The 15,747-nt window shown below is 50.9% G+C and overlaps 1 protein-coding gene across 3 annotated transcripts; it reads left to right on the plus strand.

Annotated features, from left to right (window-relative positions):
* Window positions 1-3,330: 3,330 nt before the first annotated feature.
* Window positions 3,331-15,352, plus strand: LOC105472304 (COPI coat complex subunit zeta 2). Of its 3 annotated transcripts, XR_981516.2 has the most exons (10): window positions 3,337-3,462; window positions 4,211-4,285; window positions 7,492-7,573; window positions 8,135-8,226; window positions 8,702-8,757; window positions 9,210-9,287; window positions 12,360-12,411; window positions 13,014-13,052; window positions 13,731-13,844; window positions 15,044-15,352. XR_981516.2 is itself a non-coding variant. In XM_011725426.3 (9 exons), exons 1-9 carry the CDS (start codon window positions 3,352-3,354, stop codon window positions 15,089-15,091), a joined length of 633 nt encoding a protein of 210 aa, XP_011723728.1. In that variant the 5' UTR covers window positions 3,331-3,351; the 3' UTR covers window positions 15,092-15,352. The 3 variants fall into 3 exon arrangements, 1 of the variants encoding a protein (XP_011723728.1); XM_011725426.3 differs by lacking the exon at window positions 13,731-13,844 and having other exon boundaries at window positions 3,331-3,462; XR_003015944.2 differs by lacking the exon at window positions 4,211-4,285.
* The last annotated feature ends 395 nt before the right edge of the window (window positions 15,353-15,747 follow it).

Here is a 15,747-nt window from a genome sequence, read left to right on the forward strand (position 1 = left end):
AAAAAAAAAAAAAAAAAAAGGACTAGCTCACAGAAATATTAAGACATCAAAATAACCAAATCAGTATTTTTTAAAAATAACATACCCAGCATGACCATTGACATAACTTCTGATGATCTGGAATCCGAAGAAATAAAATGCCCAAGTACTGGATCTTTTCGCTGCCTGCTGTATCAGATAGTGTCATTATGTTCCCTGTTATAACTGATAGCCTGCAAGGAAGGTTCAGATGTGCCTCCTAAGTCATCATATAGGGAGGGTCAGTAGATGCTTCCTCAGATGTCTGCATGGTCTGCTTCCTCCTTTCCTTTAGCTCTTTGTTCAAATGTCACCTTCTTAAAGGTCTTCTCAGAGGACTGTGAAAATGGCTTTCTGGCTTGCCTGTCCCTGACCCTTCACATTCCACACCCCATTTCTGCTCTATTTTCTTTGCAGCACTGATCCCCAACTCACATAATATTTACTTTACCCATTTGTGTATTATATCTTGCACAGAAACGCATGCGTGTACACACACACACACTTGATTATAAGTTCCATGACAGCAAAATTTTTCTTTTGTCTACTATTGTGTCCCAGTGGCTAGAAAAATATCTGGTACATACAAAGCACTCAATAAATATTTGTACAGCACATAAAATATGCCAGTCTTGAACTCCTGGCCTCAAGTGATCTGCCCGCCTTGGCCTCCCAAAGTGCTGGGATTACAGGTATAAGCCACCACACCCAGCCAATATGGTATCATTGATAGGTACATTTTAATTATTATTAGTTAAAATGTGGTATTTGTGAATATTTATACATGATCTCCCTCATCCTGAATTCCTTTATTCATTTACTTCACAAATGCTTATTAAATATCTGTCATCCGCCAGGTGCAGTGGCTCATGCCTATAATCCCAGCACTTTGGGAGGCCGAGGCAAGCAGATCACAAAGTTTCTTACAGGGCTTGGTGATGACAGATTTTTTTCTGGTTTTTTTTTTGTTTGTTTGTTTGAGACGGAGTCTGGCTTCGTCACCAGGCTGGAGTGCGGTGGTGAGATCTCGGCTCACTGCAACCTCCACCTCCCAGGTTCAAATGATTCTCCTGCCTCAGCCTCCCGAGTAGCTGGGATTACAGGCACCTGCCATCACCCCCAGCTAATTTTTTGTATTTTTAGTAGAGATGGGGTTTCACCATGTTGGCCAGGCTGGTCTCAAACTCCTGACCTTGTGATCTGCCTGTCTCGGCCTCCCAAAGTGCTGGGATTATAGGCGTGAGCCACTGTGCCCGGCTGAGCCTGGGAGTTTGAGGCTGCAGTGAACTATGATCACACCACTATACTCCAGCCTGCCTGGGTGACAGAGCAAGACCCTGTCTCAAAAAAAAAAAAAAGAAAAGTCACATTCATTCGTTCTCACAGGGCTCAAAGTCTGGGCGGGGAGAAGGAACACTTGTAAACAAACTAGTAAAGGCTGGGAATGGTTCACGCCTGTATCCCAACACTCTGGGAAGCTGAGGTGGGAGGATCACTTGAGCCTAGGAGTTCAAGACCACCATGGGCAACATAGTGAGACCTTGATCACCCTCTGCCTCCCCCTCCCCCTCCCCTTCTGCCTCCCCCTCCTTCTCTTCCATTCTTTTTCTTCTTCTTTTTTTTTTTTTTTTTTCTTTTTTGAAACAGGTTCTCACTCCCATTGCCCAGGCTGGAGCACAGTGGCATGATCATGGCTCTGCAGCCTTGAACCCCCAGGCTCAGGTGATTCTCCCACCTCAGGCTTCTGAGTAGCTAGGACTACAGGTGCACACCACCCTACCTGGCTAATTTCTTTGTAGTTTTAGTAGAGACCAGGTCTTACCATGTTGCTCAGGCTGGTCTTGAACTCCTGGGCTCAAGCCATCTGCCCACCTCAGCCTCCCAAAGTGCTGGGTTTACAGGTGTGAGCCACTGAGCCCAGCCTTGAGACCTTGTTTCTACAAAAATAAAAATAAAAACAAAATGATCTGGGAGTGGTTGCATGCACCAGTGGTCCCAGCTACTCGGGAGACTGAGATGGGAGGATTGCCTGAGCCCAGAAGGTTGAGGCTGACGTGAGCCGAGATCGAGCCACTGCACTCCAGCCTGGGCAACAGAGTGAGACCATGTCTCAAACAAGCAAAATTAGTAAAAATAATGTTTAGAGATTGAGAAAAGTGCAATGAAAGGAAGAAATAGGAACTGAGATAGAGAATGTGACAGGAGAGACCGATCAAGTCAGATATGGTGGCTGTCAGGAGGACCTTTTGGTAATGATATTTCAGCAGAGGCTTGAAGATAAGAAGGCTTGATGCATTCAGTGAGGAAAACCCCATTCTGTAACCATCTAGGGTAAGTGACTGTGGTCCACAACATAAGAGGGCTTGAAGAGAAGAATAGGGAAGAAATTTTGAGTCAAAAATCTGGGTTCTATTCCCAGTCAACTAGCTGTATGGTCTTGAAAAGGTGACACAACCTCTGAGTCTCTCTTTCCTTAAAATGAGGGTCCATTATGCCTACCTCACAGGTGTGGGCTATATTAGATAACGTATGTGAAGGTGTCAAATGTAAAATACATGCACAGTGTTTTTACCAGTAAATGCATACGTACCACTAACATACATATCACTGGGGTGTGAATTTTCCACTTGCCAGCATATCCTGAAATGAGAGCTTGTCTTTGGTACACTTAGACCAAAGAAACCAAAACATGCTGCAAAGCCCAGTGTCATTGGTGGAGCATTTGTGCTGCTGGGCGTCTGTCTTGCTTTTGATGGTGCCATATCTGTGTCTTAGGAGAGCCTGGGGAGGTGTCTCCGCGGCCATGGTTCCCTTCTGCAAGTAGTGAGAGAGGAATGGGAAAGCCTCTTCACAGAGGAGTGTCCCCAGAACTGTCCTCATGTGCTCTTGCTTATAGACCCTGTCTCGGAGATCTAAAGGGTGATCTGACATATTTGTCCCCATGGTACCTACCAGAGGTCAACAGACAAAAGTGGGCTTTGCTTGTGTTTGCTGCTGGCCCCAGGACAGCCTACAGACACCGGTGCACACCAAAGCCACAGGCCGGAGAGCAGGCAGAAAGCAGGACGAGGGCTGGTCTTGGGGCACCCTGAAGATGCAGAGTTCGGGGCTGTAAGGGACTCGGGAAGGAGCCAAGGAGAGAGGGAAAGGAGAGGTGGGGGAAGAAGAGCTGGGGTGAGGGCGGGAGGGGAGAGCGGGGAGAACGAGCAAGAGAACGGGGCCCCGAGGAAAGGAAGGCCACGCGCGAGAGGGGGCCACGGGGCGGGCGCGGAGGCGGGGCGGCGGCGGCGGGCAGGAGGCGGGCGGCGCTGTCAGTGCGAGGCGGCGAGCGGAATGCAGCGGCCCGAGGCCTGGCCACGTCCACACCCGGGGGAGGGGGCCGCGGCGGCCCAGGCCGGGGGCCTGGCGCCGCCTGTTCGAGCCGGGGAGCCCTCGGGGCTGCGGGTACGGAGCGGGCGGGAGCGGGGGTCCCGGGCGGCGGGAGCTGGGCCGGGACGGTGCAGGATTGAGGGGAGCAGCCAACTCAGAACTCGCGCGCCCAGCGGCTGGGAACTTTGTGTCACCCCTGACCGGCCCCAGGACCCGGGAGGAAAAGTTCGTCCCGGCGCCAACCGGCGAGGAGGCCTGTCCTGAGTCCGTCGGCGCGGGGCTGAAGTTCTGGGTCCGTTTGGAGCGGGGGGTGGCGGGTGAGTTGCGATTCCGCGGGGAGGGTAAGGAGTGGCCTGTCCGTCCCAGACTCGCCTCCCATCACCGGTGGGTGATGGGCATGCTGCTGGAGTCCACCCGGGCCAGGGCCAGGGCCTGGGGGCGCGCTGAGAGCGCAGGTCCAGCCCGGCCAGGGATCAGCTGGAAGGAGGAGGCTCGGCCCGCTGTCCCCCCCGGCCCAGGTTCTGTGATACACTCCGACTCGGGCTCTGGAGCAGTCAGTGCATGACAGAACTTGGGCCCGGAAGGACCTTCTGCACCCAACGGGCACAGCGCCCACTCGGGGCCTGCAGTGGAACATCTGCCTGGGAATGGAGTGGGCACCTGGGTTGGCCCATGTGGCACAGGGTTGGGCAGAACCAGCTGTGGACCTTGAGGGCTGGGGTTGCTGGAGCCTGAGGGTGTATCCTAGGGCCAGCAGATCCCATAGAGACAGGGTGTCCACCTTGAGCCAGGGGCCAAACAGAACTCTCCTCCCCGGTGTCAGTTGCAGGAACCTTCCCTCTACACCATCAAGGCTGTTTTCATCCTAGATAATGACGGGCGCCGGCTGCTGGCCAAGGTAACCTCTGACCCCACCTGTGAGGGACACAGTTCCCATCCAGCTGACACTCCTGTCTCAGGAGAAACTCCACTGTGGTCTCTGTGACTCAGGGCAGCTCAGCTTAGACCCCTCCAGAAGTCCTTCTCATCCTCCTGCCTTGTCAAGGTGCTGCTCCCTGAAGTGAGGGGTCTCCCCTGTTGCTACTCATGTTCCCTGAAGTGTTTCCTCATCATCGGTACTGGCCAGCTGGACCTGGGCATGGGAAGTTTCTGCCTAATGGATCAGTGGAGTGTTGAGCCTGGGACCCAGGAGTCTTAGTCCCCAAACCCCTACACAAGCTCTTTTGTTCTTTGGGGTTTGTCTCTAAACCTCCTCAAAACCTCCACTTTTGTTCTACAGCTTGGTAAACACTAAGGATTTAGCCTAAGGAGTCTAAGGATTTAGAACCAGATGGGATTTTAGAGACTGTGTAATACAACTCTTTAATTTCATAGATGAAGAAAATGAGGTGTAGAGAAGCTAAGTGAATTGCCTGAGGTCACAAGTATTAATATCCTAACAGATCCAAACTCATATTTTATTTATTTACTTATTTAATTTTTTCACTTCTCCCATTTCACAGGTTTCACAGGCAAACTCAGGTTTTTTTACATTAAGCTCAAGGTGGTTTTCACTGTACCCCCATTCAATTATCTGTTATCTATCCTAGCAAACACGGCCTAAAATAATCCAAAAATAAATTTCTGCTGTCAACACAATTAATTGTAGTAGAACTGCATCTGCATTAGCTATGAAATGCATTATAAGGCCGGGCGCAATGGCTCACACCTGTAATCCCAACACTTTGGGAGGCCGAGGTGGGCAGATCACTCGAGGTCAGGAGTTCAAAACCAGCCTGGCCAACATGCTGAAACCCTGTCTCTACTAAATATACAAAAAATTAGCTGGGCATGGTGGTGGGCGCCTGTAGTTACAGCTACTCAAGAGGCTGAGGCAGGAGAATTGCTTGAACCTGGGAGGTGAAGGTTGCAGTGAGCCAAGATCGCGCCATTGCACTCCAGCCTGGACAACAAGAGAGAAACTCTGTCTCAAAAAGAAAAAGAAAAGAAATGCATTATAAGGCCAGGCGCAGTGGCTGATGCCTGTAATCCCAGCACTTTGGGAGGCTGAGACGGGTGGACTGCTTGAGCCCAGGAGTGCCAGACCAGCCTGGGCAACATGGCAAACCCCATCTCTACAAAAAAAAGTATGAAAATTAGCTGGGCGTGGTGGTGTGCGCCTGTAGTCCCAGCGCTCGGGGGGGCTAAAGTGGGAAGATCGCCTGAGCCTGGGAGGTTGAGGCTGCAGTGAGCCATGATCGAGCTACTGCCCTCCAATCTGGGTTATAGAGTGAGACCCCATCTCAAAAAATAGATTTTCTGTTTGTTTGTTTGTTTGTTTGGAGCTGAAACTTTTCTGTTTTTATGACATTCAGATAAGCAGCGGCCAGTAGGGAGCTGGCTAATCTGCCTGCAGATTGAGTACTAAGTGGCAAAATCCACATCCAGAAAATTGAAAACTGAGCTGACCACACCTTGCCCCAGCAGATGGTCAGAGGTGGATCAGCAAGGCCAAAGGCTCTTGCTCCCCACAGATTAAGAAAATGAGTAAGAGAAAGAGGCTCACCATTCCCAAACAAAAAAACATTAATTTAGTTATGGGATATGTGCGAGGGATTGTTTCTTAGATATTTAATCTTCACTATAACCCTGTCTGCAGTCAGACCGTCCTTACTGCTCAAACCCAGCTTTGGCCTCACAACTGTGAGATGTTGGGGAGGTTACCTGACTTCTTTTTTTGTTTTGTTTGTTTGTTTGTTTGTTTTGTTTTCTTGAGACAGAGTCTCACTCTGCTGCCCAGACTGGAGTTCAGTGACGCGATCTCGACTCACTGCAACCTCTGCCTCCCGGGTTCAAGTGATTCTCCTGCCTCAGCCTCCCAAGTAGCAGGGATTACAGGCGCCCACCACCATACCCGGCTAATTTTTTTTTTTTTTTTTGAGACAGAGTCTTGCTCTGTCACCCAGGCTGGAGTGCAGTGGCGTGATCTCGGCTCACTGCAAGCTCCGCCTCCCGGATTCACGCCATTCTCCTGCCTCAGCCTCCCTCGTAGCTGGGACTACAGGCGCCCGCCACCACGCCCAGCTAATTTTTTTGTATTTTTAGTAGAGACAGGGTTTCACCGTGTTAGCCAGGATGGTCTCGATCTTCTAACCTCGTGATCCGCCCGCCTCGGCCTCCCAAAGTGCTGGGATTATAGGCGTGAGCCACCGCGCCCTGCCATTTTTTTTTTTTTTTTGTATATTTAGTAGAGACGGGTTTTCACCATGTTAGCAAAGCTGGTCTTGAACGCCTGACCTCAGGTGATCCATCTGCCTTGGCCTCCCAAAGTGCTGGGATTACAGGCATGAGCCACCATGCCCGGCCGTTACCTGACTTCTTGATGCCCCAGTTTCCCCATCTGTGTAATGGGGATAATAAAGTAGCTGTTGTTATTATCATTATTATTGTTTAAGAAGGTGTGCTGGTTTTGCCATCTTTCCTGTAGACTCCGGGTGCTGTAGAATTAGTGTGCGCTAGTGACCATGCCAATCCTTAGCACCCTGCACATCTGCTGAATGTACAAGATCCTCCAAGAAACCAGAGGGGACTCCAAAAGCAGGCCTCAATATCCCTCTACTTTTTGGGACTTTCTTTGCTCAGAATTTCTTTTGGAGGGGGCGGAGCATGGTGGCTCACGCCTGTAATCCCAGCACTTTGGGAGGCCAAGGCAGGTGGATCACCTGATGTCGGGAGTTCAAGACCAGCCAGACCAACATGGAGAAACCCCGTCTCGACTAAAAATACAAAATTAGCCGGGCGTGGTGGCACATGCCTGTAATCCCAGCTACTCAGGAGGCTGAGGCAGGAGAATTGCTTCAACCCAGGAGGTGGAGGTTGTGGTGAGCCGAGATCGTGCCATTGCACTCCAGCCTGTGCAATAAGAACAAAATTCCATCTAAAAAAATAATAATAATTTGTTTTGGAGGAACTAGTGAGCCAACAGGCCTAGGGTGCAGTAATGGAGAGATGGGGCAGGGAAGCAGGATCCCGCTTGCCCAGCACCTAATCTTTCCTGCCCCCAAATCTAGGGAGGATCCAGGCTGTGTGGAAAGCTATGGTCCCTTCTCCTTCCCTTTCTCATAGTATTATGATGACACATTCCCCTCCATGAAGGAGCAGATGGTTTTCGAGAAAAATGTCTTCAACAAGACCAGCCGGACTGAGAGTAAGTGTCCCCCTCTTTCTCCACCAGACTATCAGATGCACACTGTCATCTTCTCCAACTGGACACATCTGTCCCCATCAGCCTTGCACACCCACAGGCCATTTCCCTTTCTTCAGAGGCTTTTTGTCCTCTCCTTCCCAGGTGTTCTCTACTCCCTTCCTCCAGGGAACCTCCACTCCCTGTCACTCTCCAATCCCCCTGACTACCTATCCCCCCAGCATCCCCAGGCCTCTCTGTAGCTGAGGAGGCCAACTGTATTGTGGTCCCAACCTGAATCTGGTCCCAAGGTGCTGCACAGGGTGGGAGCGTGGACAGGAGGTAAACTAGTCAACAACTGGGCTTGTTGACTCCTTGGCCTGAGGCAGTCCCTAGAAATAGAGTATCGATAAGGGGAAGGACATGGGGCAGCCTAATGGTAGTGTCCCTAGTGCTATCTTTCCAAGGGTTCTCTAGAAAGGGGAGAAGGAAATAAGAGGAAAGTCACAGAGTCATAGTTGAGGAGGAAGGGCTAGGCTGGGACCAGGCAAGGTGGCCAGTACTGAAAGCTCCCTCCATTTCTAGGTGAGATTGCATTTTTTGGGGGTATGACCATCGTCTACAAGAACAGCATTGACCTCTTCCTATACGTGGTGGGCTCATCCTACGAGAATGAGGTGAATTCAGGAGGTTGGGGCAGTAAAAAGGGCTGTCTATGGGGAAATGTTATCTGGAATCTGGGCTTGAGGCTGGGACCTGGAGGCTCACCATTGGACCCCTCCTGCTAGGCTCCATGAGGTAGAGGGGGGCAGCAAGAAGGGTTCTTTCTGGGACAATGTGTATCCTCGATAACCCTTAGTTTCCTTGGGAACCAGGAATGAAGTCATCACTTCATCTGCAAGGGAGGCTTTGTCCTTCTTAGACATAACTAGAGAAAGATACACTAAATGTCTCCCAGTGGAGAACTCCAGTTTCCCAGCCCAGACACATGGAAGTTCCCTCTAACGTCACACTGCAGTCAGTTTCCAGCCCAGGCCTCGGAAAAGGGAGAACTCTCCATTGCTGCCCACACAGGTGGGCTCCAAGTGCTTCCTTTGACCTTCTCAATCTCAAGCTCTCTTGTTTTCCTCCTCCCGTATCTGCCCATCCCAGCTGATGCTCATGTCTGTTCTTACCTGCCTGTTTGAGTCTCTGAACCACATGTTAAGGTGAGTGAGGTTCTCTGCCCTCCAAGGCCCCATCCCCCAGGCCCTGATATGTCACAGGGCACTTCCTCCCTGTTTATCTCCTGAGGTCCCCACAAGACTAAGACAATCTAAAAAGAAAAGTTCATAGTCGACACAATGAACCAAAGTAGGGCTATGCTATAGCATCTAACCTAGTTGTGAAACGCATTCGGGGTCCTGTGGTGGGTGCCGGCGTGTCAAGGCACAAAGTATGGGAGGTTGGACGAGGTGGGGTATAAGGAAGCAGAACTGCCCTTTGCTCAGGAATGCCTTGCACGGGCTCTGTGCTCACTGCCCTTCACATTCTCCTTCCCAATCCTTGTTTGGTGAGGGGTGAATGAGACAGGCTTTGGAGAGTGGGGTCAGCCTCACCTAGGCAGGGACTCAGTTCCTCCCAGCCACAGGGAGGCTCAGGAGCTTGTGTCCACTTTCAGGAAGAACGTGGAGAAGCGCTGGTTGCTGGAGAACATGGACGGAGCCTTCTTGGTGCTGGATGAGATTGTGGATGGCGGGTGAGGAGGGGACAGTCAGGGACACTCACAGCAGGAGTGCCTTTGGGAGTCATCAGCCCCAGATGGCACCCAGCATGGCCAGAACTCTGACCAACTTTTCACTCCCTTCCCCCAGCATATTCCCAGGGATCCCATTCCCCTACCCCTTCCCCTTACTAGCACCCCACCCTAGAAGATGGAAGTTAATTTCAATGTTAGCCAAAGTCAAGCCAAACAAAATAGTAACCTGATGTCAAACTATGGGAGACTATTGAATAGGCAGGGTTTGGGGAAAATCCAGTTTGGTCTCCAATGCCCAGGGGAAGCACTGGCACAGATGCTGACCCTCTCTGGAAGGACTTCAGACAGTCCCACCAGCCCCACATGTCCTGCTCTTAGGGCTCAATTCCAGCACCAGCTAGATGCGTGACCTGGGTCAATTACTGACTCTCCCCCAGCCTTACTTTCTCCATCTTTAGGATGGAGGTAATAAGGGATTGTAGGGATTAAATGAGAAAATACATGTGAAGCTTATGGTTCTCATTCAATAGATGTTGCCTCCTATTGGTATGCTAGTATATTCTTAGGAAGTTAGGAGCTCTTTTAAAAAAGTTGGTTCGTGAATTTCCATCAGGGGACCAATATTGAGAGAGAAAAATTCTGGCTTTGGGGAAAACAATAACAAAAATTTCTATTTTTTTTTTTTTTTGAGACAGTCTCACTCTGTCGCCCAGGCTGGTGTGCAGTGGCCCGATCTCGGCTCACTGCAAGCTCTGCCTCCCGGGTTCATGCCATTCTCCTGCCTCAGCCTCCTGAGCAGCTGGGACTACAGGCGCCCGCCACCGTGCCTGGCAAATTTTTTGTATTTTTAGTAGAGACGGGGTTTCACCATGTTAGCCAGGATGGTCTCAATCTCCTGACTTCGTGATCCGCCCGCCTTGGCCTCCGAAAGTGCTGGGATTACAGGTGTAAGCCACCGCGCCCGGCCTATAGAAATTTCTTGAGCACCTTAAAAACATACATGCCTCTATCATTACATCATTTTATACATTACGAAACAGGCTCAAAGGTTCAAGTGACATGCCGGAGGTCATTCACACAGCTAAGGAGTGGCAGGGCCAAGATCTAAAACCATGTGCATAGTTCCAGGGGCCATGCTCTTTCCACAGCACTGTACTGGACTGCCTGGGGCATTAAAGAATGCCTCCCCTCTCTATAGCCATTAACTGCCTGCTGCTGCTAGGCTTCCTGCAGAATTCTGGGACCCAAAACTGAGTGGGGTAATGCCAGGTATTGGGGAGCCAGAAGCATATACAATTTGGTGAACGCTCTTGAAGGAAAACTTTACACAAATACACACAAAACTACAAATGCAGAACCAGATGCAGGGCTCTGGATGGCTTGTGCAAAGGAGGATGCCTGAGGTATAAGCTTCACAAGCTTCCCGTCTCTGCCTCTGAGGAGTTCAGTTTCCTGCCAAGAAAAACTGGGGAAGCGCCAGTCGGGAGGCAACGCCTAAACTGGAGCTTTGGCCTGGGATGCTCTTTATGGATTCCAGGACCCCCGGCTAGGAAGCCTGGGACCTCAGGGTGCTCAGCCCAAGGATGGGGCCTGGAAGAGGCTCCCAATAAATGTTTGTCATTTCCAGTGATTTAGTAAAAAAGAAAAACAAAGCTTCTGCTCTGGAGGAGTCTCACTGGGTAAGGAGGTGCACTCAGATCCTGTCATCTTTGTCCTGCCGCAGTGACAGGCCCTCACATCCAATACCCTGTATATAACCCCAAGGCCTCATGAAGGAGTGCCTGCTCTCTGAGAAAAGCTACAATATTTGGGTCTACCAAAAGGGAAGTTTTTTTTTGTTTTTTGTGTATGTGTTTTCTTTTTTTTTTTTTTTTTTGAGACGGAGTCTCACTCTGTCACCACGGCTGGAGAGCAGTGGCGCAATCTCGGCTCACTGCAACTTCTGCCTCCCGGGTTCAAGCAATTCTCCTGCCTCAACCTCCTGAGTAACTGGGATTACAGGTGTGCGCCACCAAGCCTGGCTAATTTTTTTATTTTTTTTTATTTTTAGTAGAGACCGGGTTTCACCATATTGGCCAGGCTGGTCTCAAACTTCTGACCTTGTGATCCGCCTACCTCAACCTCCCAAAGTGCTGGGATTGCAGGCGTGAGCCACTGTACCCGGCCTAAAAGGGAAGATTTTTAAAAAGAGCTGTTTTTTGGTTTGTTTGTTTTTTGTTTTTTGTTTTTTGAGATGGAGTCTCACTCTGACGCCCAGGCTGGAGTGCAGTGGTGCGATCTTGGCTCACTGCAACTTCTGTCTCCCGGGTTCAAGCAATTCTCCTGCCTCACCCTCCCGAGTAGCTGGGATTACAAGTGTGTGCCACCATGCCTGGCTGATTTTTGTATTTTTAGTAGAGACAGGGTTTTGCCATGTTGGCCAGGCTGGTCTGGAACTCCTGACCTCAGGTGATCCACCTGCCTGGGCCTCCCAAAGTGCTGGGATTACAGGCATGAGCCACCGTGCCCAGCCTTAAAACAAAGCAAAACAAAACAAAACAAAACAAAACTTTAAACATGTTTAAAGTAAAAAAAAAAATAGGAGGAAGTTGGGGAGAAGGTAGATGTTGATTTTTGGAGTTTCATTTCTTTTATGCAGGGCATGACCCCATGCCATAAAATAACAGTGCAACAAGATAAGAACCCCCAGGGCCTCCCTTCCTAAGTCTTTTCACAGGGAATCCAACCCTATACCCAGAAGGTGAAGTGAACTTTCAAGAGCTCTGAGTTTTGAGAGTCCCTGCTTTTGACATCCTGATCATTCTAGACCAGACTGTTTTCATCTGGTTTGGAAGATTTTGCCCAGGGATGACAAAGCGTGTGGACCACTGGGTTGAAGCATCAAAGAATCAGAGCTGAGGGTCCTCCATGCTGAGGGAGAGTTCTGACTTGAGGGCTATCAGTGGGAAGGGACCTGGAAGGTGGAAGTGTTGCAGGATGCATTGGGAGAGGGAAGAGGCTTGGCAAGGAGAGGGGGCAGAGGGGAGGATTGTGCCACTGATTTGCCTCCTGGTTTTTCCTCTCATCTCATAGTGTGATTCTGGAGAGTGACCCCCAGCAAGTGATCCAGAAGGTGAATTTTAGGGTAAGAGTCTTCTTGCACACCTCCTCTTTTAGGCTGCCCTTCCTGTCCTTCCTGGACATGGGGCTGCCAAGGCCAAGACGGTAGAAGCCCAAGCTCCTCTAGCAGAAGACAACGACTGGGCTGATATACTTGTTAGGGGTGGGATGAGCAGCAGTTTGTGGGTGGGATGCCAGTTAATGGAAGAGATCTTCCTGTCCTCTCCCAGGCTAGGAGCACAAGTACCTTACCTCTTCTCTGGTAGGAAGTATGGACTGGGGAAATAAATACATCCTCAAAGAGGCACCAGGTGGCTGCCTTGGCCTTGAGGTTGGGGGTCAGGGGTATGGATAGAACCTCCCTACCTTGTTTGGCTTTCTCATGTCTGGATGAAACCTTTCCTCCCATCTTCCCTCACCCTCCATGCACCATAGCATAATCCCAGAAGTCCTGGCTTCCAAATGACAGGCTGCAGGACTTCTACTAACCAGTCACACAGGTGCAGCTCTGAATCACCCTAACCACTGCATCACCTCACCCATACCCCCAAGCCCCTTTCCTTCACCTCCCTGACCCAGGACCCTCATGCTGGCTCTACCCCACCCTTTGACTCTGCTTCCTTACAGGCAGATGATGGCGGCTTGACTGAACAGAGTGTGGCCCAGGTAGGCCCCCCTGCATCTGCCTTGGCTAGAAATGGTCTAGAGAGATACCGGGAGCAGAGCATCCTAGGGGGACCCAGTGAAGCTATCAAGTCTGAAAAATCAGGGGTGCAGGAGGGAAGGGATGAGGCAGTGACAGGTCATATCTTGGAGAGACTCACTGGAGGCCTCTGGGCTCTCCAAGTTGGGGGAGCTGGGTACTAATGGATGGATGGGCGTGTTACCATTAGCCCACCTCATCTCCTGGCTTGGTTTAGTTGGATTGAAACTAGGATGAGCGGCCTACCTTGGAGATGGCTGGGTCACTTGTCCTCCCCCCCAAAAAAATCTGGGAACTCAGGCCTCTGATGCGCCCTCTACAGAAACCTGGAAAGGGTGCCAAATAGGAGTTTGGCTCCTAAACCCTGTCCTTGCCATTTAGGGTACACGCTGGGATTATTAAGGGACTCTCAAACCCATGATAGGATCTGATTTTCCCCACTCATCACTTGTCACCTTGCCCCTGAATGACCTGGCTATGGAAGAACCTGCCACAATGTTGCATGGTCCTATCTGGAGGTGCATGCAGAGCAGGAGGCCAGGGGGAGGTTCCTGACTCTGAAGCCTGATCTGTTCCCCAGCTGCACAAACTTCCTGCTAGTTCAGGATGACTGTCTTGACCTCTCTTCTGTCTGCCTGCAGGTCTCTCTGCTCAGACTAATCCTGCTTGTATGGAACTTCCTGCCTTGGCGCTAACTCCTTGTGCTGTGGTGGCCTTACCGAGATGAGCCTGTGCTGTCTCGTGTGGAGTCCCAGGTGTGGCGCCCATTTTCCTGCACTGCCCTTAACATTCACTTTGCTTCGCCCTCCCCTCTGATTCCCTATGTTTCTTTATACCATGCTGGAATGAATGCAGCTACTAGGCAATTTTCAGGGTGGAAAGAGGGTAGGGAGTAATGAGCAGAGCAGATAAGAACACGGGTGCTCATGGGAGTCATCCCAGGATACATGTTCAACCTTACCACCTAAAGCTGGGTGACCTAGGGCAAGTTACTCAACCTCTCTGGGCCTCACATAACAGGACCCTCCTCATGGAGTTATGACAATTCAATGAGCCAATGCATGGCAAGCTCTTAGCAGGGCTCCAAGCAAGTTAACACATGCTGAATAACCATCAGTATTTCTCCAAAGGGAGAAAGAATGAAAACAGCATTTTTAATGGAATTCTGGAGTAAAAACAAAGCAAGCTACAGGTGGCCAATGGGCGATAAAATGAGGACAAAGTTAGATTCCGGCTAGGAGAATCAGGGGAACCCTAAGCCACTGTCCCCAAGAGAGGAGGGAGATTGTGCAGGAGGAGACAGACACAGTGTTCCCTCCTTCTCTAGAAGGGAATGAGGCTGAGTGGCTGAAGGGACAACCTACCTGAGGGACACACCTGGTGTCCTGTCCCCCTCTCCTGCTTTGGCATTGTGCATGCGTGCGTACACTTGTATGGATTTGTGTAAGCACTGGTCTGAGACTTTCCACCAGGCATCCCACCGCAGGGTCTGGCCGGCCACCCTTTGCCAGCTATGCCACATCAGCAGTGGGTTGGGGTGGGGTGTTGAGGACACATTGCCAGTCATGGCCAGAGCTAGGGGTTTGCTGAGGCGTCAGCACAGGGAGTGTCAGACCTCGGCCCCGTCTCTGCCTGGACGTGGCACTGTGGGCGGGAACTCTCATGGCATGACAGCGGGGAGACAGGCTGCTGACACACCCAAGCTGCAGATGCAGGAGCCAGAGGTCTGGGCAGGCTTGGCCCTGAGGTGGGAGCTGGCTGCAGCCGGTTTCCTCTGCGCTTTCTGACTTGAAGGGTTGGCCGCGTTTAAGCCAAGCGGAGACAAGATGCTGCCACCTAGTGACTGGGGGTTGCAGGGGCGCTTAGGGAAGGTGGGCTGTGGACCTCCCCCATGACTGTATGTGGAGGCATTTGACATTCTCAATTCTCTCTCAACCTCCCCACCCCACCCCAGGTTCTTCAGTCTGCCAAGGAACAAATTAAATGGTCCTTATTGAAATGAAGGCTGTGGATTCAAGGCTCCCTGCCCCCCAGACCATTTCCCCAATCCTGGCAAAAGCCCAGAGATCCCACGGTCAGGAGAGACCCCTCTGCATCCCCAGGTCCCTCCCGGAACTGATTCCTAAGGTCTCCAGCCAGAGATTCTGAGATGCAAAGGTTTGGCCTCAGGAGAGTCACCTCTTCTCACTGCCTTGGCCTTAACTCATACCTTAGGCATTCCTGGCCCCAGGGCCCTAATAAACCTGCTTTTGTCTTCTGCCAAGGGTCTCCTTCTCTCTTGGCCTAGGAAGAGTGTGTGTGTGTGTGTGTGTGTGTGTGTGTGTGTGTGTGTGTGTGTTTTCAGATAAAGGCCCCTGCACTTCCTGTGGCTCGTCGTGGGGATAAACCTGCTTTTGTCTTCTGCCAAGGGTCTCCTTCTCTCTTGGCCTAGGAAGAGAGAGAGAGAGTGTGTGTGTGCGTGTGTGTGTGTGTGTGTGTGTGTGTGTGTTTTCAGATAAAGGCCCCTGCACTTCCTGTGGCTCGTCGTGGGGATATCCAGTACCACGGTGGGGCATGTCCCTGTGGTTGTGTGACTGGGGAGAGATGTGGGACAAGGGAAAGGGTACTATTTAACACCAGGGGGAGGGGGATGCGACGCTGATACCACGGAGCCCCATG

This window comes from Macaca nemestrina, chromosome 17 (genome assembly GCF_043159975.1).
Source record: "Macaca nemestrina isolate mMacNem1 chromosome 17, mMacNem.hap1, whole genome shotgun sequence".
NCBI lineage: Eukaryota > Metazoa > Chordata > Mammalia > Primates > Cercopithecidae > Macaca > Macaca nemestrina.